The following is a 22,481-nucleotide window of genomic DNA, read 5'->3' as shown; positions in this document are numbered from 1 at the left end:
GGTATCCTCAGAAGGAATCGCAGTAGCTTTGTTTAAAACGGCTACCGCGTGATCCACCTGAGGCGCCACACACCAACGCTCGTCGGTGGATGGCGCAAATGGATAAAGCAGTTTAAACTTATTCGGCACTGTAAAGGGCTTCCTTAAATTGCGCCACTGCTCATTAACAGTATGGTGAAATTCAGCAGGGCAGGGAAAAACCTGCGCTGGTTTGCGGGTCCTTTGTGTCCCAAAGGAGGACACCCTAGCAGGAGCAGTGGGCTCATCCTCCAAATGCAAAGTATCCTTAATGGAGGCGATCAGCTCATCCATGAGTGCAAGCTCTTCAGGCGAGCCAGGGGGAGAAGCATCAACCCCTTCCACCTCCGCCTCCCCCTCAGACCCCATGAGGTCCAGAGATGAGCGAGACCCTGAGAAGGGCACGCCAGCCACATCACCCTCTGATTCAGAGGAAATGGATAACCTGGCCCTTTTTGCGGATCGTTCAGCCATCAGCATATGCACCTGAGACACCAATGATGCCACTATTGTGGCCAGATCAGCCCCCTCGGGGGGTGCAGCAGCCCCCTGGTCCCCCACCAGGGCGGGGGGAAACTTGCTATCCTGAGAATCCATGCCCACAGCAATGAAAGGAAAAAAAGGGTACTGTCCCTTTAACACCACGGCGAGCGCAGCCCACCATACACTACTGTATGCACCGATCCCGCAGGGATAGAGAACACTGAGCAAGGAAAGACAGGACAATGAAGGAAAAACCTGGAGAGAGCACAAACAGGCTGCTGCCACCGATCGCTGTCCCAGAGAAAGAGGAAGTGATGCAATAACCGGCTGACTTATATAGCCTATGAAAGCTCCGCAAAAATGGCCGCTCGGCTGAGGGATTGAGGCTACAAGAAAATGGCGCCGACATGTGCTCGAACGAGCGCGGCCCGCCAAAATGGCGGCGATCGGCGCCAAAACACAGCGCTGTATAGGGACAGGGCCGTCCATAGCAATTTTCTGCAAAAAAATGGCGGGCCGCAACAGCGGCCGCCGCTCAAGCATGTCTGTCCAATCTGCCCCACAGAATTCACAGCAGAGCGGGAGGGCCCCCCCCTCGCAGCCCACCAAGGCATGCATCCATACAGGGATCTGACAGGGAGCCCGCATAGTACACAGACATGGGGGTACACACAGCCACAGACTGACACCCACACAGATGGTCCCCACACAGAAGGTGCTTACCGTACCGGATGGCATGGGGAGCCGTCTCAAGCGACAAACCGCTATCAGGATGACAGGGAGTGCCGCAGCCAGGACGCATGGACTGCAGCACGAGACCGCAGAATGGCGTCCAGTGAGGTAGCCACCTCACAGGCAGCATCCCTGCAGCGAACAGGGATGGGTCGTTCATGGCGCCAGGGCGAACCATAGCTGAACGCTCGATGGCAGGCTGGGGATCCATCTGGCCCTCAGCCCTGGGATCCAGGGCGGCCAGTCCGAGACCCAGCTCCGCATGATCATCTTCATCCGAAGATCCCTAAACTAAAGCTGACAAAATAACAGCTAGTAAAGAAAGAAAAAATACTTGAAATAAAATCAAAAAAAGGGTAGAAGTGCCTTAATAAATATATACCTAATTTTTTCACCAATATAATGTGTCTTTGGTGCCTATATTTGATCTTTCTGGGTCTGTGGGAGCTCTGAGGGCCATCTTGTTTTCAGTGAATTCACAGACGTTTTTTTCAGGGTAGAAGGCTGAGACTGAAGCCCCAGCACAGGAAAGCCTGCTACTCCTAAGCTAGGCAAGATCAAACTGAGTTGGGAATGCTGGTGCAGGGAGGTATTAACTAAGGGGACAGCCCCTAGGGGTGTGTCTATGCTAAAAGCTTTTGTTATTAACAAATCTTGTGCCTAGCTACTCCTGCGGAGCAAAGGTCAATACCCATTGGTGAAGACTTGGGAAGGGGCGGCGACTGTCGGAGGACGTAAGAGAAACATGGTTTGCAATATAGTGGAATCTATAGACTCACACATATATGTATAAAGAAATTCCAATCGCTCTGGTGTATCTGCTCCCGTGCTCGCCCGCGGTCCTTTTCCTTGATACCCCTCTGCGGCTGTTTTAAAGCTACGTGTAAACCTTGGGGTGAGTGCCCCCACATTGCTCTGACTAATAATGTATTCCAAAAGACTTGTATGATATGTAACCTTTATGATTATTTTATACATACTTCTGTTCTTAGTTTTAGGTGTTTTCCCCTCTGTACTCTCCTGATAAGCAGGCAACTTGTTGAGAGGCTGACGGCCCACACCAACACTATCCTCCTGGAGTACTTTCTCAGGTAGAGGTGGCTCCCCTAGTGGGGGTGTAGGAGCCATCAAGATGGATTTATCTCTGTCTTTTTGTATTTCTGTATTCCTTCTGTCTTGATGGACCATTTTTACATACTGTATTTGTATGCAATAAAAATTGATTGCAACAAAATGTTGTAAATGTCTTTTGTACCAAGAAAATCCTGCTGCCCCACTCTAATTTATTCTCTATGATACGGTATCTCACAAAACTGAGTACACCCCTCACATTTTTGTAATAATTTTATTATATCTTTTGACGTCACAACACTGAAGAAATAACACTGTGCTACAATGTAAAGTAGTGAGTGTACAGCTTGTAGAACAGTGGCCTGCTGGAGGTCATTTTGTAGGGCTCTGATAGTACTCATCCTGTTCCTCCTAGCACAAAGAAGCAGATACCGATCCTGCTGATGGATTAGGGCCTTCTACAGCCCTGTACAGCTCTCCTAGACTAACTGCCTGTCTCCTGGAATCTCCTCAATGCTCTTCTAGCAATGGCATGTATCGATCTGCCATCCTGAAGGAGTTGGCCTGCCTGTGCAACCTCTTTAGGGTCCAGGTATCGCCTCATGCTACCAGTAGTGACACTGACCCTAGCCAGATGCAAAACTAGTGAAAACCAGTCAGAAAAGAGGAGTAAGGAAAAAAATGTCGGTGGCCTCCACCTGTAAAACCGCTTTTGTTTTGGAGGTCATCTCATTGTTGCCCATCTAGTGCACCTGTTAATTTCATTACACCAAAAGCAGCTAAACTGATTAACGACCCCCTCTGCTACTTAACTGACCAGATCAATATCCCAGGAGTATAATTGCTATACTCTGATTAAAAAGTGTTCCTTTAATTTTTTTGAGCAGTGTATATATATACTGTGTAGGATATGATACCACACTTCAGCATAATGCAGGCACCAACTGATATGGAAGTACTGCATCTGAATGCCATTAATATATCCAGAATGTGTTACCAGAAAAGTCCCAGTATACTAATAATCCCACTATGTTCCAGCTAAAAACTTCATAACTAAACAATCCAATCTGTACAAGAAAAGCAAAGAAGTGCAACCTTTTTATTAATCAGATAAAAAAAAAAAAAAATAATATTATATATATATGCACACACATACACATTTCAAGACTAGTTTTTAACACGCCAACAGATGGCAGCACAGGGCTGCATACACAGTCACAAGAGCACCAACTTTCATAAGTCAGTGTGCCAAAAGACATCGACCTGTGTACTTCGGAAGCTGTGCAACTGGTGCTTTTCAGACCATGTTCGTTACCACGCCTACTATTTCATCATGGACAGCAAGTTAGAACAAAGAGCAAACAAGAAATTCTGCAAAGATGCATCAATGAGCCGTTCAAGGTGTTTTGAGTTTGAGGTGTCCCCAGGCTGCAGACCCAGGAGCAGAAGGAACACTGCCGAGTTCTGCCAAGAACTCTGTCAGCGTGCTGTGGGGACGAATATTTTCGACATCTTCAGAGCTTCCTGATCTCTTGTCATCCTCCAGTGATGTTCTTCCGCTTCTTCAAAGGCGGAAACACCTTGAACGACTCATTGCAGCATCGCCGTAAGTGCTCCGAATCATGTCAAATGTCTCTGTGGCAGATTTTTCCAGTTTCATGTAGAATTTCACATTTGCTCTTTGTTCTAACTTGCTTTTCATGATGAAATAGAAGACGTGGTAATGCACATGGTCAGAATAGCACCAGTTGCACAGATACTAATGTACACATGACAATGTCTTGGCACACTGAAAAGTCGGTGCTCCCTGAGACTGTGTGTGTAGCCTTGTGCTGCCATCTGTTGGCCTGTTACAAAACTAGCCTCAAAACCTTGTGATACCACCCCCTTGCACACTTATGCAGTCAGATGCTCCAAACCTGTCACCATAAGCGTCCAACACAATCTTGAACCCTTTGATGTAAACATTCTCCTCCAACAGACCTTGGTACATGCCCCACTTTTTGCCATTTACTCTGCTTTCCTTTCCGCACTTTGTGCCCATGAACTGTACAGTATATCAGCCCTCAAAATGTCCACTCATCTGCTCGCATCTGGCAAGTGGAAATATGTTGAGGGCGAGTATGGAAAGGGCCGGCAGTAAAGTCTGAATCCCCAGCCTATTGCCGGGGATTCCGTACTGGTTGCTAATTGTCCCACCTTTTTTGCAAGGCATCCAGCATCAACTGTGCTGTTCCAGGAATATATAACCAGCGTCCCCCCACCTCGCAAAGGCTCGCAGCGCGGGTATTTCAATGTGAACTGTACAGCAGCACATCTAAGGAGTGAGGCGGTCCCCTGGCAGTCGTCGGCAAGGCAGTCCTAAGTAGGCGGGCTCAACCCATCTCGGTCTGTCCTCAGTGTGCACTAATGCCTGACCTGCTGCTGCAGGTAACAATAATGACATTGTGATGTGACTGTAAGCAGTACATGTGCTTGAGGGGGTTGGAGGCATTGTTATGATTAGGGATTAAACAAGAGGTGTCCTGGGAGGAAGGGGTGGGGTTGAAAGCATAGATGTGCTGGATTGGGGGTAATTGGAGGCATAGGTCTGAATCTGAGGCATAGGTTTGCTAGAGAGGGGAGGTTGTTAATATTTTTGTAACTTAATTCTGAAAAAACACAATTTACAATTACAATTTAACAGTGTAATTTCATGAGATAATTTACGAGGGCATGTTTAGGGACAGAATGAGGGGTGAGGCAGGTGTTGGGTGGGGCTATTGGTGGCGAGTAACTCTTAAAGTCTGGCTAGTAGGCTCAGGACTTGAAATTTTGAGCCCTGCTGTATGTTGTGAGGGGGGAGAGAGTCGGCCATGCTAGTAGCATGAAGCTGGCAGGCGCTGGAGGTCGAGAGACCAGCAAATTGCTCAGGAGGAGCAGTGTGCACCTGATAAAGCTGTGCGGATTGCCATGGATATGACTATATCATGTCGTATCCACGCAAGCCACACAGCTTCTTAGGGTGCAGCACGGCTGGCTCCCAGCTCTCCCTCCCCTCAGGAACATACATTGGCACAGGAACAGCATATACAAATATGCATGGGAACAGAGAGGCCCGTTTTTCAATTTGAGTGTAAATTATATGCTTTTATTATTATAAGTTCATTATGTGTTTGATAAAAGTTGGGGATTTACCATATGCATTGACCTTGTTGGAGATTTAACAGCTGCTGTAAGTTTATAACCACATTTTTTTAGAACTTTACTGTTAACAGTAAGATTTTTAAAAGTTTGTTGGATCTAAACTGCAGAAGTCTTTAGTTCACCTGTTGGTTTTTATCATAAAATCTAATATGCAGAGGGAAGACTGATGGTTTTCAAGTAGTTTTATTTCCACCTCATACTTGCAAAAAAAAAAAAGAAAAAGAAAGAAAATCAAACATTCATATCTTTCAAGTCTTTCATGTACTTCCACACCTGAAATGGAAGTACTACAAAATACAAAGTGTAGATGGTTCTATGCTATATTTAACATCAGATCCTAACAGCTTATTTTCAGCATCCTTTTCAGGTTTTCCTCAGTGTCTTGGTTGGCGAAGTCTTCTTTGCCCACATCTGAGATACCATCGGGTTTTCAACTTTCTGGATAGTTTAGTACTTTTATATAAGTGCCACTTCCTTTGTTTAGTTGTTGGTCCACCAGGAAAGAAGGCCCAGGCCTGGCTCACTTATGGAACCCTAGAGGGTAACAAACAATTAATGTCTAAAAACATGTGTTTTGAAGTAAAAGAATTATGTAGAAAAAAAAAATGGGATTTTTGACTTACCGTAAAAATCCATTTCTCTGATGTTCATTGACCGACAGCTCCTTATCTTCTTGACAGTCGGGTTATGCTGCCCCCAACAGTATTAGGGCACTGGGCAGGAAAAAGCTTGACTACACCTATGTTCAGTCCCAGGGGGTATACTCCCACTCTTAGCTATAGGCATTCAGTTTTGTTACAAGCAGTGTCAGAGGAAAACTGACTCCAGATGGGTGGGTGTTGTGTCCATCAATGATCATCAGAGAAATGCATTTTACGTTAAGTCAAAAATCCCATTTTCTCTTTTGTTCATTGATGGACACAGCTCCTTATCTTCTTGACAGTTGGGACGTTCCAAAGCAGTGTCAAACATGAGGGGTAGGAACAGCAAGAACAAATTCTTAAGGCTAAACCGTAGCTAACTAGGTTACATGGAGCTCAACCATAAACAACTGGAGCTCACCTGAAAAAAAACAATACATCCTTAAAGAGGACCAGGTCCTCTAAACAGCAGCCTGCAAAATCTTGCAGCCAAAGGAAGCATCCGCAGATGCCAACACATCCACCTTATAAAACTTTGCAAAGGGGGGAAAGACGACCAGGTGGCCACCTTGCAAACCTGCCACACTGACACACGATGACGGAAGGCCCAGGAGGCACTAAGCTCCCGAGTAGAGTGCACCTTAACAGGGAAAGGAGGAACCTGACCCCTAACGGAATAGGCTCAATCACCATTTGTCTGATCCATCTAGAAATGGTCGCAGCAGAAGCGGCCAACCCTTTCCGAGATCCATCCATGATTACAAACAGTGAGTCTGACTTCCGAAAAGACTCTGTAGCTGCCAAGTACACCCCGATTGCCTAAACCACATCAAAAGGAAAGGAAATTTCCTTGCTTAGGAGGTTTAGGCCTGGGACACAGGGAAAGCAACACAATGTCTTCATTTATATGAAAATCAGAGACAAACTTTGGAAGGAACGATACACAGGGACGAAGAACCACCTTATCTCTGTGAACCACCAGATGAGGTGAACGACAAGACAACGCCGCCAGCGCCGACACCCTGCGCACAGAAGTAACGGCCACCAAAAAGGCCACCTTCTGGGACAACGTAAGCAGAGGAACCTCCCATAAGCTTTCAAAGGGAGGCTTCTAAAGAACAGACAGCACCAAATTGAGGTCCCACGGCAATGGAGAACGCACTGGAGGAGCCAAGTGTTGAACTCCCTGGATAAAGGTGCGCATCAGGGAATGTGTGGCCAATGGACATTGAAAGAAAACTGCTAAGGCTGAAACCTGGCCCTTGACGGTACTCAAGGCGCTGCGCAACCCGTGGGAGGGAAGCCAATATCCGTGCCACCGATAAGGAACAAGGGTGAACCCCAAGAGACTGACACCACGCAATGTACGTCTTCCAAGTACGATGGTAGATCTTCCTAGAGGTAGATTTTCTAGTAGATTTTAACAGCGTAGATATCACAGACAAACCTCTAGCCTTCAGCACCTAGCTTTCCACAGCCAACTCGGTAAAGCCAGTGACCGTAAAGCAGGATGAAATATTGGCCCTTGGGACAGCAGATCTTCGCTGAGAGGAAGTCTCCAAGGAGTGTCGGCCACCAGCTGTACCAGATCGGCGTACCAAGACCGGCGGGGTAAGTCTGGAGCCACTAGAATGACCAGAATCCAGAAGTTTGAGAGGGGGAAATGCATAGATCCGACGATACTGGCTCCAAGGAGCCCCGAAGGCATTAGTGGTGTGAGCTAGAGGATCCCGAGAACGTGCCACAAACCTCTGTACCTTCCTGTTGAGACGAGAGGCCAACAGGTCCACCTCGGGAGTACCCCACATGGACACAGCTGATGAAAAGCCTCTGGATGGATAGACCAGACCATTCCATCTGCTCCGATGCCTGTTGACTGAGATAATCGGCTTGCCAATTTTCCAACCCTGGAATGTGTACAGCAGAGGGCTGGAACAAATCATTCTGCCCACCTTAGAATACCGGCTACCAATGTTCCCTCTAATTTTTTACTGAGCTGAGCAAATAAAAAAATTTCTGAGCGCAAACCTTTAGATTGAGCAATGGGGGGGGGGGGGGGGGACGTCAATGCAGAGTGACCAGCTTGCCCCAATCAACTGCAGAGTGCCACAGCAATGCCCCCAATAAACTGCAGAGTGCCACAGCAATGCCCCCAATAAACTGCAGAGTGCCACAGCAATGCCCCCAATAAATTGCAGAGTGTCACAGCAATGCCCCCAATACATTGCAGAGTGTCACAGCAATGCCCCCAATACATTGCAGAGTGTCACAGCAATGCCCCCAATACATTGCAGAGTGCCACAGCAATGCCCCCAATACATTGCAGAGTGCCACAGCAATGCCCCCAATAAACTGCAGAGTGCCACAGCAATGCCCCCAATACATTGCAGAGTGCCACAGCAATGCCCCCAATACATTGCAGAGTGCCACAGCAATGCCCCCAATACATTGCAGAGTGCCACAGCAATGCCCCCAATACATTGCAGAGTGCCACAGCATTGCCCCCAATAAACTGCAGAGTGCCACAGCAATGCCCCCAATAAACTGCAGAGTGCCACAGCATTGCCCCCAATAAACTGCAGAGTGCCACAGCATTGCCCCCAATAAACTGCAGAGTGCCACAGCATTGCCCCCAATAAACTGCAGAGTGCCACAGCATTGCCCCCAATAAACTGCAGAGTGCCACAGCATTGCCCCCAATAAACTGCAGAGTGCCACAGCATTGCCCCCAATAAATTGCAGAGTGCCACAGCAATGCCCCCAATAAATTGCAGAGTGCCACAGCAATGCCCCCAATAAAATGCAGAGTGGCACAGCATTGCCCCCAATAAAATGCAGAGTGCCACAGCATTGCCCCCAATAAATTGCAGAGTGCCACAGCATTGCCCCCAATAAATTGCAGAGTGCCACAGCATTGCCCCCAATAAATTGCAGAGTGCCACAGCATTGCCCCCAATAAATTGCAGAGTGCCACAGCATTGCCCCCAATAAATTGCAGAGTGCCACAGCATTGCCCCCAATAAATTGCAGAGTGCCACAGCATTGCCCCCAATAAACTGCAGAGTGCCACAGCATTGCCCCCAATAAACTGCAGAGTGCCACAGCATTGCCCCCAATAAACTGCAGAGTGCCACAGCATTGCCCCCAATAAACTGCAGAGTGCCACAGCATTGCCCCCAATAAACTGCAGAGTGCCACAGCATTGCCCCCAATAAACTGCAGAGTGCCACAGCATTGCCCCCAATAAACTGCAGAGTGCCACAGCATTGCCCCCAATAAATTGCAGAGTGCCACAGCAATGCCCCCAATAAAATGCAGAGTGCCACAGCAATGCCCCCAATAAAATGCAGAGTGCCACAGCATTGCCCCCAATAAACTGCAGAGTGCCACAGCATTGCCCCCAATAAACTGCAGAGTGCCACAGCATTGCCCCCAATAAACTGCAGAGTGCCACAGCATTGCCCCCAATAAACTGCAGAGTGCCACAGCATTGCCCCCAATAAACTGCAGAGTGCCACAGCATTGCCCCCAATAAACTGCAGAGTGCCACAGCATTGCCTCCAATAAACTGCAGAGTGCCACAGCATTGCCCCCAATAAACTGCAGAGTGCCACAGCATTGCCCCCAATAAACTGCAGAGTGCCACAGCATTGCCCCCAATAAACTGCAGAGTGCCACAGCATTGCCCCCAATAAACTGCAGAGTGCCACAGCATTGCCCCCAATAAACTGCAGAGTGCCACAGCATTGCCCCCAATAAACTGCAGAGTGCCACAGCATTGCCCCCAATAAACTGCAGAGTGCCACAGCATTGCCCCCAATAAACTGCAGAGTGCCACAGCATTGCCCCCAATAAACTGCAGAGTGCCACAGCATTGCCCCCAATAAACTGCAGAGTGCCACAGCATTGCCCCCAATAAACTGCAGAGTGCCACAGCATTGCCCCCAATAAACTGCAGAGTGCCACAGCAATGCCCCCAATACATTGCAGAGTGCCACAGCAATGCCCCCAATACATTGCAGAGTGCCACAGCAATGCCCCCAATACATTGCAGAGTGCCACAGCAATGCCCCCAATACATTGCAGAGTGCCACAGCAATGCCCCCAATACATTGCAGAGTGCCACAGCAATGCCCCCAATACATTGCAGAGTGCCACAGCAATGCCCCCAATACATTGCAGAGTGCCACAGCAATGCCCCCAATACATTGCAGAGTGCCACAGCAATGCCCCCAATACATTGCAGAGTGCCACAGCAATGCCCCCAATACATTGCAGAGTGCCACAGCAATGCCCCCAATACATTGCAGAGTGCCACAGCAATGCCCCCAATAAAATGCAGAGTGCCACAGCAATGCCCCCAATAAACTGCAGAGTGCCACAGCATTGCCCCCAATAAACTGCAGAGTGCCACAGCATTGCCCCCAATAAACTGCAGAGTGCCACAGCATTGCCCCCAATAAACTGCAGAGTGCCACAGCATTGCCCCCAATAAACTGCAGAGTGCCACAGCATTGCCCCCAATAAACTGCAGAGTGCCACAGCATTGCCCCCAATAAACTGCAGAGTGCCACAGCATTGCCCCCAATAAACTGCAGAGTGCCACAGCATTGCCCCCAATAAACTGCAGAGTGCCACAGCATTGCCCCCAATAAACTGCAGAGTGCCACAGCATTGCCCCCAATAAACTGCAGAGTGCCACAGCATTGCCCCCAATAAACTGCAGAGTGCCACAGCATTGCCCCCAATAAAATGCAGAGTGCCACAGCAATGCCCCCAATAAAATGCAGAGTGCCACAGCAATGCCCCCAATAAAATGCAGAGTGCCACAGCAATGCCCCCAATAAATTGCAGAGTGCCACAGCATTGCCCCCAATAAATTGCAGAGTGCCACAGCATTGCCCCCAATAAATTGCAGAGTGCCACAGCAATGCCCCCAATAAATTGCAGAGTGCCACAGCAATGCCCCCAATAAACTGCAGAGTGCCACAGCATTGCCCCCAATAAACTGCAGAGTGCCACAGCATTGCCCCCAATAAACTGCAGAGTGCCACAGCATTGCCCCCAATAAACTGCAGAGTGCCACAGCATTGCCCCCAATAAACTGCAGAGTGCCACAGCATTGCCCCCAATAAAATGCAGAGTGCCACAGCATTGCCCCCAATAAAATGCAGAGTGCCACAGCATTGCCCCCAATAAAATGCAGAGTGCCACAGCATTGCCCCCAATAAAATGCAGAGTGCCACAGCAATGCCCCCAATAAAATGCAGAGTGCCACAGCAATGCCCCCAATAAAATGCAGAGTGCCACAGCAATGCCCCCAATAAAATGCAGAGTGCCACAGCAATGCCCCCAATAAAATGCAGAGTGCCACAGCAATGCCCCCAATAAAATGCAGAGTGCCACAGCAATGCCCCCAATAAAATGCAGAGTGCCACAGCAATGCCCCCAATAAAATGCAGAGTGCCACAGCAATGCCCCCAATAAAATGCAGAGTGCCACAGCAATGCCCCCAATAAAATGCAGAGTGCCACAGCAATGCCCCCAATAAAATGCAGAGTGCCACAGCAATGCCCCCAATAAAATGCAGAGTGCCACAGCAATGCCCCCAATAAACTGCAGAGTGCCACAGCAATGCCCCCCCGCGACCCCGTGCACTTACCTCACGGACGGTCACGGCACTCTGTCTTCAGTCCCCGGCTTCCAGCTTCCCGCGTCTCCATCCTCCCGAGTCCCGGCGCCTCCTCCTCGGCCAATGGCATGAAGTTGGCCTTTCGGCCAATCAGGAAGCGGGAGGACCCGCTCCCTGATTGGCCAGGAGGAGGATCCGTATGACAATAGCGAATTTTCATTCGCTATTGTCACACGATGGGCGTGCTCTCGGGGTGCACGCTCTGCTCCCTGGCCGCTCCGTCTGCGGCTGCGCCGTCTAACTAGGTGCTTGCGCGGGACGTAATTTCCACTGCGCGACCGCGCACGCGCGCACCTTAAAGGGAACACTGCCGGCTACCTCCCGAGCCACCAGGGCACTTCTTGCGCCCCTTGGTGATCGACATAGTCCATGGCATTGTCTGATTGAATGCGTACTGAACACCCCTGAAGGCAAACTGTCCAATGATCCAGACAAAATCTGATTACTCAAAGTTCCAGTACACTGATCGGAAGAGTCTAGACCCCCGGAGCACAAATCTGTGTCGTGGACACCTCCCCACCCGGACAAGCTGGCATCCGCAGTGACAACAGTCCAGTACAGTGTCAGAGAAGGAGGCGACCTCTAGAGACTGTGGATCCTTGTCCCATTTCACCAGAGATCTTGTGTGGAACTGTGCACCGCCTCGAGGGTGGACACCATCAGCCCCCGCATGCAAGTCCAGAGGGATGACCGTTTGCTGAAAAGAAGCTGAATTGCCTTTACAATATCTGAGTTTTTCCAGAGGAAGATGCACTCTGGCTGAGGCGGAGTCTAGAGTCAGACTCTGATAGTCCAGTTTTTATGGACCGAACCAAAACAGACTCCTGAAGGTTCAGAATCCAACCTAACACCCTCAGAGTTGGCAGAGCAATCCCCAGTTGTCATCAGAGCAGTCGGAGACTCCACTCTCAGAAGATCGTCCAGGTACCCCAGTACCGCGAACCCCCGCTAACTCAAACAATGCCAGCACCAGGACCAACACTTTTGTGAAGACCCAGGGAGCGGTGGCGAGACCAAAGGTCCACGCCACAAATTGATAATGCTCCTCGTCCATGGAAAAAACGGAGGAAGCATTTGTGACCAGCACATATTGGAATGTACAGGTAGGAGTCTGATGTCGATAGAAGCAAGAAGAAATCCCCCTGACGTAGGGACGCCACTACTGTGTGAATGGTCACCAGCAGTTTAGCTCCTTGAGGATGTACCTTGCCATCCTTCCTGGGAAAGTTTTTGAGTAAAAACCCCTGAAAACGTTCCGAAATCGGAACATTTACCCCTTGAAGGAACAAGTCTTGCACTACCCCAAATAGACCTGTAAGTTATCTGGGGACAAGTGCAGGTTGGAAGGGAAGAACCTTTCCGGAGGATAAGACCAAACTCAATCTCGTAGCCTGACCAAATAACTTTGTGGACCCACGTGTCCTTTATCAGGAAGGTCCATGGATCCAGAAACCAGCAAAGACATCCCCCCACCCCAGAAATGGGTGAGGGCACCCCTTCATGCAGAGGCAGCCTTGTCTGCATGTCCTGAAGAGCCCGCTCATGGCTTGCCAGACCAGGTCCTCTTGGAACCTCCGGTAGAGCCCCTGACTTTTGATCCCATGTCTTGAGACCCTGAGAGACGAAAAAAACCTCTTCTGAGCCGAGGAGAATGGACCCCGGTTACAGGCAGCCTGGAAATCAAAGGAGCCGCATGCAAGAGATAAACTGTAGCCCCTGGAGCGACTGATCTGCCAGCTCTGCAAAGACAGGGGGAAGCCGTTTCCCCTCCAGGTTCCGGTGTAAAAGTTGGGCCCACTCGGTCAGAGCTTGCGACACCAGGGCAATAGTAAATACCGGCCTAAGTGCAGAACCAGCCACAGCGAACATATGGCGGGGCAGAGCCTACGCCCTCTTATCAACTGGATATTTAAAGGCCGGGGACTCCTCAACCGTAATTAAGGTAGCGCTCTTTAACCTGGAAACCGACGTGCCCACTGCAGGTGGGACCATCCACCTTTAAAAACGCAGTTAATCCTCATAAGGACACCGCAAGCAAAAAGCGCACCCTCGCCGCTTTGGAAGGCCTGTGAGTGCCAAAAGGGTCCGAAGCAGCATCAGCCGCAACCTCCTCTTTTAAAGTGTCATGCACTGACACAAACAGTGCATCCACCAGCGCCTTTTATGCGTGGCTAGAGGAGCAGAGGAAACATCCTCACTATCTGAGCACTTAGGGTGCATGGACGCAGACCCAGTAGGGTCACTATATACTAAGCTCACCCGGAAAACATAACAATCAGGAGAGGTTGCCAACTGTGATGCCGCAAAGGGGACGCCGACCAAGGGCCACAAATGGACCGCCTACTGGACCCCGCAAAAAAAACAAGGGGGTCGCCTTTCGAGCCCTCTATAGAGGGCCCCCTTAAAAGGGGCCACCCACTGTGACGCAGACGCGCAGGCAGGGTACCCTGATGGTCCCGTAGCGCTAAAAGGAGCAGGTGCCCCACAAAATAATGGCGGGAAGGCTGTTATTAAAAACTGAAGCACCCCCAAAACTCCACCACTTCCAAGGGAGGCGCCAAGCTGACCACATGACCTAGCAGGCTGCAAGCCACGGCCTAAATCTTTGTGGAGGCCCAGCTGCAAATGCATAGATCCTAGCCCTGCAGATGCCAAAATGGAAGAGTGGGGGCTGGCTTCAGCTAAACGCACTGGGACCGCCCCCTAATGGAGGCGCCCGACTCAACCGCATGGGCTAGTAGGCTGCAGGCTGCGCCCTAAATTTCTGTAGGCGCCCAGCAGCTTGGACTCGAGCCCCCGCGGAGCTGACCACCCAGGGGAGGGCAGATGCCCAAACGGGTGCCAGTGGCTTCAGCCATCCTCACAGGTGCCGCCTCACATAGTTACCGACTAGTAGGCCCCAAAGCCACGGCCTAAATTTTCAGCCGGATCCGGCCCCGTAAGGCGATACCTGCGCATGCATAAATATCTGCTCTCCCAGCCCAACAACCGCTGCAGGGAGCCCAGAGGACATCCCTGTCCTAGTCACCAATCCCCAGGGTGGCAGGGAACCCCCGTTGCGCACTAGGAAAACCCGGTCAGCAGCAACTCCAACCAGTCCCCTCCTTAAGAGCATGTGGCAACAGCCAGCTCATATCCTCACCCAGGGAAGGGGGGGGGTCGAAAGACCCACAGAGATCACCAAAATTTTAGAGGGGCTGGGGGGAAGGAGGGGAACCCGGGGGACCCGCGTCCACCGCAAAACCCTCCGGGAATAGAGGGGGGGATAGCTACTTTCCATACCAGGAATAGGGTGGACACCGCTTCGGGCAGACCACCGCTCTATCGTAATGTGGGTGCTGTCGGCCAGGAGGAAATGCTACGACTCAGGCCCGAAGCCAGTTCGTATGCACCCTCACGAGATGTTTAACCCGCAGGCCAGCCCCCGTCCAGTGGGGCTATGTCACGGCCAACCTAGCACACGCTCACTGGTCAGACCCTAAGGATCTAGATTATCCAGTTTGTCACCCAGTCCGACACTTGATTGTAGATCACACAGGAACAAAATAATAAAAAGAGGAAAAAAAATTCCATTTAAAAAGAAAAAATTGCCAGGACCAGAGATGGCTAGGCAGAAAATTCCTATAGCTGAGAGTGTGTGCATACCCCCTGGGACTGCCCCCATATGTGTAGTCAAGTTTTTTCCTGCCTAGTGTCCTACTCCTGTAGGTGGCAGTATAACCCAATGGTTAGGAAAAATCAGGAGCTGTGTCTGTCAATGAACAAAAGAGAAAAATATTTTTTTTTTTACCATTTTGGACAAGTTTTTCTTTGAGAATAAAAAATAAAAATCAGGAGATATTCATTGCATTTACCACCAAATGAAAGCCCAATTTGTCTTGAAAAAACAAGGTATAATCAATTCACCTCGATGCACAAAGTAGCTGTGATTATATGTACAGTTTTACCAATGTATGTCAAAGTCGCAAAATTGTGCTTCAGCATGAACATTTGTTTTACTCTTAGGAGGGAAGGGTTTTTTTTTTCTTCCACCTTTTTCCCTTACCCTCTTCAAAACACATACCCACCCACCCAGCAAATCCAACTTTGTCCTGCTGCGATCCACGCAGCCATCTTGGTCCTCCTCACTGAAGGGAGCTAGCTGCCTCTTTGGGCTGACTGGTTCAGACAGTCAGCCCAATGATGCCTTCGGGCCACTCTGTATTCTTGGTCCCTCAGCCTCCTAGTTATTGTGGTGTACTATCACAGGAGGCTGCAGGACCAAGGACTTTCCATTATATCTTTGGTTTGGGGGTGCGTAAAATTCAATTACTGAGTATTCTATCTCCCCCTCTAAAATACTGACACCACCAGGAGTGACATTTTTTTTTTTTTTTTTTTTATTGCTTTATAGAACCATTAGAAAATAAAAACTAATGAAGGTATGTCAGTGGGATCAGATAGGCAGCAGAAACATAAATGAATGCTTTTTTGCTTAAGATATCCTGCTCAATATTAAAATTACCTACTTTATGATCCATTGAGGATTCTCAATCAACATGACTGACTAACATACCAGCATCTGATTTGTTGTCCGTCATACATAATTTTCCTGGCAAAACAAACTTGCTAGAATACAGGGGACAGACATACCTTATTTAAAGCAATTACTATCCTTTACTAAACACTCTTTATACAAAACTTGGCAAAAGATTCCTCCCTAAAATATTATGGTGTCTCAGAATGTATTCTGTAAAAAAGAATCTGGGAACCAAATATTGTACCTCCTACAATTTTTACCTTTTCAGTTCCCACCTCTGGATCAACTGTGGTTATAGAAATTTGTATATAGGATTGTATATTTTTTTTCCCCCCTTTTATTGAACTAGGTGGACTTGAGTCTTTTTTCTACTAGACTATGTAACTATCTTGCCTACTGATTATCCCCTAGAATAGGCATGAATTTCAATGGAAATCCCTGCTAGCTCCATTCCCTGGCAACCAACCAAAAGCTTTTCTCTCACACCGAAAATCTCACACTTTACGCCATTAAAAGGAAAACTGACAGATTTAAAAAAAAAAAAAAAGTCTAAAACTATTGTGGATCCGGTTATATGACAAGATTGTATCTCTCATTTGAAATACAAACTAGTCAAATAATTTATAAATTCACATGCCTAGAAAAAATACACAATATTGTCAAAAGTATTGGGACACCTGCCTTTACACGCACATGAGCGTTAATGGCATCCCAGACTTCGTCCGTAGGGTTCAATATTGAGTTGGCCCATCCTTTGCAGCTATCCATAAGGATAGGTAAGGTAAGGTAATCCATAAGGTCCATAAAGACATGAGTGGAGACTGCGAGCCAGGCCTTCTTGTCTGACCTCACAAATGTGCTTCTAGAAGAATGGTCAAACACTACTATAGACACACTCCTAAACCTTGTGGACAGCCTTCCCAGAAGAGTTGAAGCTGTTATAGATGCAAAGAGTGGGTCAACTCAATTATGAACCTTACAGACCAAGACTGGGATGCCATTAAAGTTCATGCACATGTAAAGGCAGGCGTCCCAATACTTTTGACACTATAGTGTATGTTGTATATTCGGAAATTCTGTTGCTACAAATGAGGGTCAGAATACACAGGTGGTCAACAAGAGTAACCTTTTGGGTTCCCATTATCTAAGGGTCTAAACCAGCAGGGGTCTGGTCTTTAGGTCCCTGCCATCAGTGGTTACCGGCCTTTAACTTGTCAATGACCATAATTAAAAAAAAATGTACAAAACCACTAAGTAAATATAGCTTATATTGGTATATTATAAAAAGTGTAACATAAAAAGTTCACCAGTAAATGCCGAAGTCCTGAAGAGATGGCACAATAAAAGGTTATGGTCACAGAATACACTTTCATTTTCTAACATCAGCATTGCAATAGCAACACATATAGGTGTTTTTGATAAACCAATAAAAGCTTACTTGTAAAAATGTCCTTTTATGTTGTGAGTGCTGCCTATCTGCTGACCATCTCTTTCATCAACTTCCTGGATTTCCTAACATGCTTTTCAGCTGCTCTGCTGCTGCTTACTTTCAATCTCTAAGGACTACATATGACATGGTACAATGCTGACTGCAAGAAGTGATTACTGTATGCTGAAACTCCACCTCTAAGCAACGCTATCGTTCAGAAGAGAGGCTCTGATTTTTGTGATACAGCAGTGCCTACCTGCATAGTGAATATGCGTAACAGAATTGTGTGGGTATCTTCAAAGTTTACATACTGCAAGACAATTCAAATTACTACTAGGCTAGAAATAATTAAAATACAATGTAAAATTAATATATACACTTTAAAACATTCTGTCTGATACTTTCAGAATAATGGCCCTTACCACTAATGTGTATGGCGCCTCCTTGCGTTGTGTCTCTACAGTATCTGTGGAGGATGAAGCATCTGCAGAGCTTGGTCCAGTAGGTGATGTATCTATGAAGGTCTCGTCTACCATTCGAAATCGAATATCTTCTCCAATATCCATGTATAGATCATGAGCTCCTTCTTCGGTTTCATACTCCCATACCCAAACCTGCTCTGCCTCATCGCTGAAGTAAACAGGGTCAGGGCAAATAAAAACATTTTAAGATTTCTGCAATTTGAAATGATAAAGGAACTGCAGGTTGTGATGGGTGGCTATAGTGAAGGCACAAAATACTGTGTATTAACATTTCACATTTTAAATAGGGGGAAGGGGGGTCATCAGGACAAAAAGAAACAAATGCTGTAAAAACTTTAAATTCTCCCAAATATTCTGAAAAGGGTTTATTGTCATCTCTATCCCCATTGGAGAAAGGACTGCCTGTTTATCTGATGACCTGCTACCAGAACAGAAGTAAAGCACAACCTCAAAGGAGACAGAGAAAGCAATTAAAGCCTCATTGCGATTTGGGAAAACTTCCCAACTCTAACAAAATCTAAAATTGAATTTAAAAAAATGTTATGCCCAAGCCGAGTAATAAGCTCTGCCTAGATCAGCTGTGCTGGACATCATATATAAATAAGCTCTGCCCATTTTACATATGGCCACTGAAAAAAGTGGTTATCTCGAGGAAAAGTCTAATGTTAGTTAAAGTAATGTTTAGAGGGGCTGAAAAGCAAGTTAACCTAAAGAGGAAGTAAACTCCCCTTGTTTGTTTGTACCTATAGGTAAGCCTATAATAAGGCTTACCTATGGTTAATGTAAATAACTCCTAAACTTGCACCGTTTAGGAGACATTTACTGTATACTGCATCGATTACGTCATCGGCTCTAAAGGAACAGCCGCCCGTGCCATTTCTTCAGGGCCAGTGCCATAACCGGCAGCTCCCACGCCCCAAGCTCTCGAACCCAGAAGAAACACTGGGAAAGATTTCGGCCGGGTCAGCGGCGTGTGGGCGCGGCTGCAGGGCTTTGTTCTAAGGTATTGCAGCAAAATACAAATTGTCCTAAAATGATGAAAAAATTAGATTTTTAATTTTTTTTTTTTAGCAGAAAGTAAAAAAAAGATTGTTTTTTTCCCCCAGAATTGTCGCTCTTTTTTGTTTATAGCTCAAAAAAAAAAAAAAAATTGAAGAGGTGATCAAATACCACCAAAAGAAAGCTCTATTTGTGGGGGGAAAAAAAAGGACATTCATTTTATTTGGGTACAGCGTCGCACGGCAGCGCAATTGTCAGGTAAAGTAATGCAGTGCCGTATTGTAAAAAATGGCCTGGTCATTCAGGGGGTAAAACCTTCCGGTCCAGAAGTTGTTAAAGCTATTCTGTAACTAACATTAAACAAATCACACAGAAGCAGTCTATCTAGCTAGCAGAGTGTTCAACCTTTGCCCTCAGGTGTGTCAGATAAGCTGTGCTTCACCTATTTTACATGCTGCTCCTGTTGGATTTGCTTCTTATAGAGACAGTTATACTTTAAAAATAGAAGTGTAATCACAGAAACACTCCCATTACCTACTCAAATCTACATCAAGGAGGTAAACAAGATAATACTATGCCTCAAATTTGACACTTCCAAAATACATGCAAACCTTCACTGTAAGAACCAAGTACTTTTTAAAATATTATGTTAAATACAACCCAAATCATTCTTTAACCACTTCCGGACCACCCGCCGCGTATTTACGTCCCTCTTTTGATGTTAAATACCGGTGTTATGGCAGCAGATAGCTGCCATAACCCCAGTATTTTTATACGTGGCCAGCGGTCCTCTTTCACATAAAAGTGTCCCCAAGTGGCAGATTCGCCGCTGGATCACTTTTATGGTGGGCAGGAGAGGTGCCCACCCCTCTCCCGCTGCTTCCTGGTCCTTTGGGGCCTCTTTCACACGGTCCGCCTCCATAGGCGGATCCGTGTTGCTCAGCGGGGATCGATCCGCCGATCCCTGCTGAGCCGGCGGATGACAGCTCCGTCTCCGCTTGCAGAGCGGAGAGGGAGGTATCTCAGCCCCCGCTGCCCTCTATGGGGGATCGGATGAGAGCGGACCGCCCGTCTGCTCTCATCCGATCCGATCACTGAACGGATGGAAAAATAGGGTTTCCATCCGTCCAGATTTCACGGACAGGATCGGATACGGATGGCAGCGGGTGTCAGCGGAGGTAGAGCTCCACAGAGCTGCATGGAGGATCCAATCAGATCCGCCTAAAAAACTGAAAGGCGGATCTGATCGGATCGCCCGTGTGAAAGGGCCCTAAATGTACTTATTTTTTTGCTTTTAAGGGTAGATGTGAGATCGGAGGTATTTTTGACCCCAGATCTCACATTACAGAGGACTGGTCCTGCTTATTTCTATTACAAGGGATGTTTACATTCCTTGCAACAGGAATAAAAGTGATCAACATTTTTTTTTTTTTTAAAAAGGGACAGTGTAAAAAAAAAAAAAAGGTAAAATAATTTAAAAAATAAATAAATTTAAAGCGCCCCATTTCTCCTCAAGCTCGCACGCAGAAGCAAACGCATACGCAAGTCGCATCCACACATATAAACAGTGTTCAAACCACACATGTGAGGTATCGCCGTGATCGATAGAGTGAGAGCAATAATTCTAGCCTTAGATCTCCAAGCTGGTAAACTGTAGAAATGTTTAAACCGTCGCCTATGGAGATTTTTAAGTATCAATGTTTTTCGCCATTTTACGAGCGTGCGCAATTTTGTGGCTTGACATGTTAGGTATCAATATACTCGGCATGACTATCTTTCACATTATAAATAAAAATTGGGCTAACTTTCTAACTTTACGGTTTTCTTATTTTTTAATTCCAAAAAATGTTTTTTTTTTTTTTTTTAAATTTGCGTTTGTAAGATCGCTGCGCAAATACGGTGTGACAAAGTATTGCAACAATCTCTATTTTATGCTCTAGGGTCTCTGCTGAAAAAAAAAAAATATATTTGGGGGTTCCAAGTAGTTTTCTAGCAAAAAAAACAGATTTTAACTTGTAAGCAAATGTCAGAAATAGGCCTGGTCCTTGAGTGGTTAAACTAGACTCCTGTCATTACTCTGCACATTGGCATTCAGCAAAGTTAGCCAACCATAGTGTGACGTGTTTTTGTATTTCTCCAAATGTATTTAAAGTTAGTGTTACTTTTGTGTTTTTTTTGCATTCAAGTTTGAACCAAATCAACAATTTTTTTTTTAACCTGTGGGCTACATACTGTAGTAGTTGGGGAGGTTGACTAAAGATATCAGTCTGTTGAGTTCAACCTGTGAGTGCGAGTTTATGGCAGTGTTTCTCAAACTTTTTTTAACTCAAGGAACCCTTTAAAAATGGACAGTCTTGAGGTATCCCATTCTAAAATGAAAAAGCCATTCTAAGGCTCCATGTACACGGGACGTTGTTAAAAGTCCCTTTGAATGGTGGTATTTTTTAGGACATTTGAAACGTCCGTTCGGTCGCATTTGTACCCGCGTTTAGCGGGCATTTGCGTTTAGAACCGTTCCTAGAGGTCAAAAAAATGATTCCCCTTTAAAATGGAAAAACGCGAACGCTAAACGCGGGGCATCGCGTTCGATCGCGTTTTTGCATTTGAAACGCCGGGAAACACACGTTCGAAAGCAAATAATTGCGTTCTAAAAAACATTCCTGCAAATGACTGTAAACGACCATGTGTACATGGACAGATAAGATAACATGGAGCTGCGTTCAGGGGCTTCTGAAAAAAACGCCCAACTGCTCCTAAACGGCCATTTCCAGCGTCCCGTGTACATGGAGCCTAATAGTTTTACATAATGCAACAACATCCACAAGTCCAAGTAGGGACACCCAACGTTAGAGGTGATTTAGTCTTCCAAAGCAAATACACTTTTGCAAATTGGTACTGACTAGTATTTAAGGTTTCTCTTCTCCCTCAGTTTTTCTCCATCACTCAGCTAATGTCACCCCCAACGCTGATGGAGGGGGGCAGGTGAGGGTCAAACAAGTATGCTTTGCAGTTCACTGACATCCTCCTTATCAACTGATGATGTCATTGCTCGTTAGGACGCCAGTAGCTAGAAGATTGTAATGGTGCACAATGAAAACCCGTGACTTAGTGTAACTAAAAAGGCAGCCTTCATCTACACGCCAGCTTGTATACAATTTTTGGGCAATTTTTAGGCATTTTGCCAAGGCAAACGTGTAGGGAGAAGGCGAACCGCTCCGGTGAGGGGGTA

General features: G+C 47.0%; 1 protein-coding gene across 1 annotated transcript in view; it reads right to left on the bottom strand.

Annotated features, from left to right (window-relative positions):
- Positions 1-5,687: 5,687 nt before the first annotated feature.
- The window catches only part of POLR3H (RNA polymerase III subunit H), a 53,279-nt gene continuing 36,485 nt past the window's right edge, over positions 5,688-22,481 (bottom strand). Inside the window, exons 5-6 of the mRNA XM_082265119.1 lie at positions 18,194-18,401; positions 5,688-6,024 (exon numbers count right to left, since the gene is read on the bottom strand). Of these exons, the coding sequence (XP_082121245.1) occupies positions 5,971-6,024; positions 18,194-18,401 (262 nt within the window). The 3' untranslated portion in view covers positions 5,688-5,970. The remainder of the gene's footprint in view (positions 6,025-18,193; positions 18,402-22,481) is intronic.

This window comes from Pelophylax lessonae (assembly GCF_965119305.1).
Source record: "Pelophylax lessonae genome assembly, chromosome: 8".
Taxonomy (NCBI): domain Eukaryota; kingdom Metazoa; phylum Chordata; class Amphibia; order Anura; family Ranidae; genus Pelophylax; species Pelophylax lessonae.
Note: the sequence above shows the minus strand (reverse complement) of the source record. Positions and strands in the feature narration are given on the sequence as shown.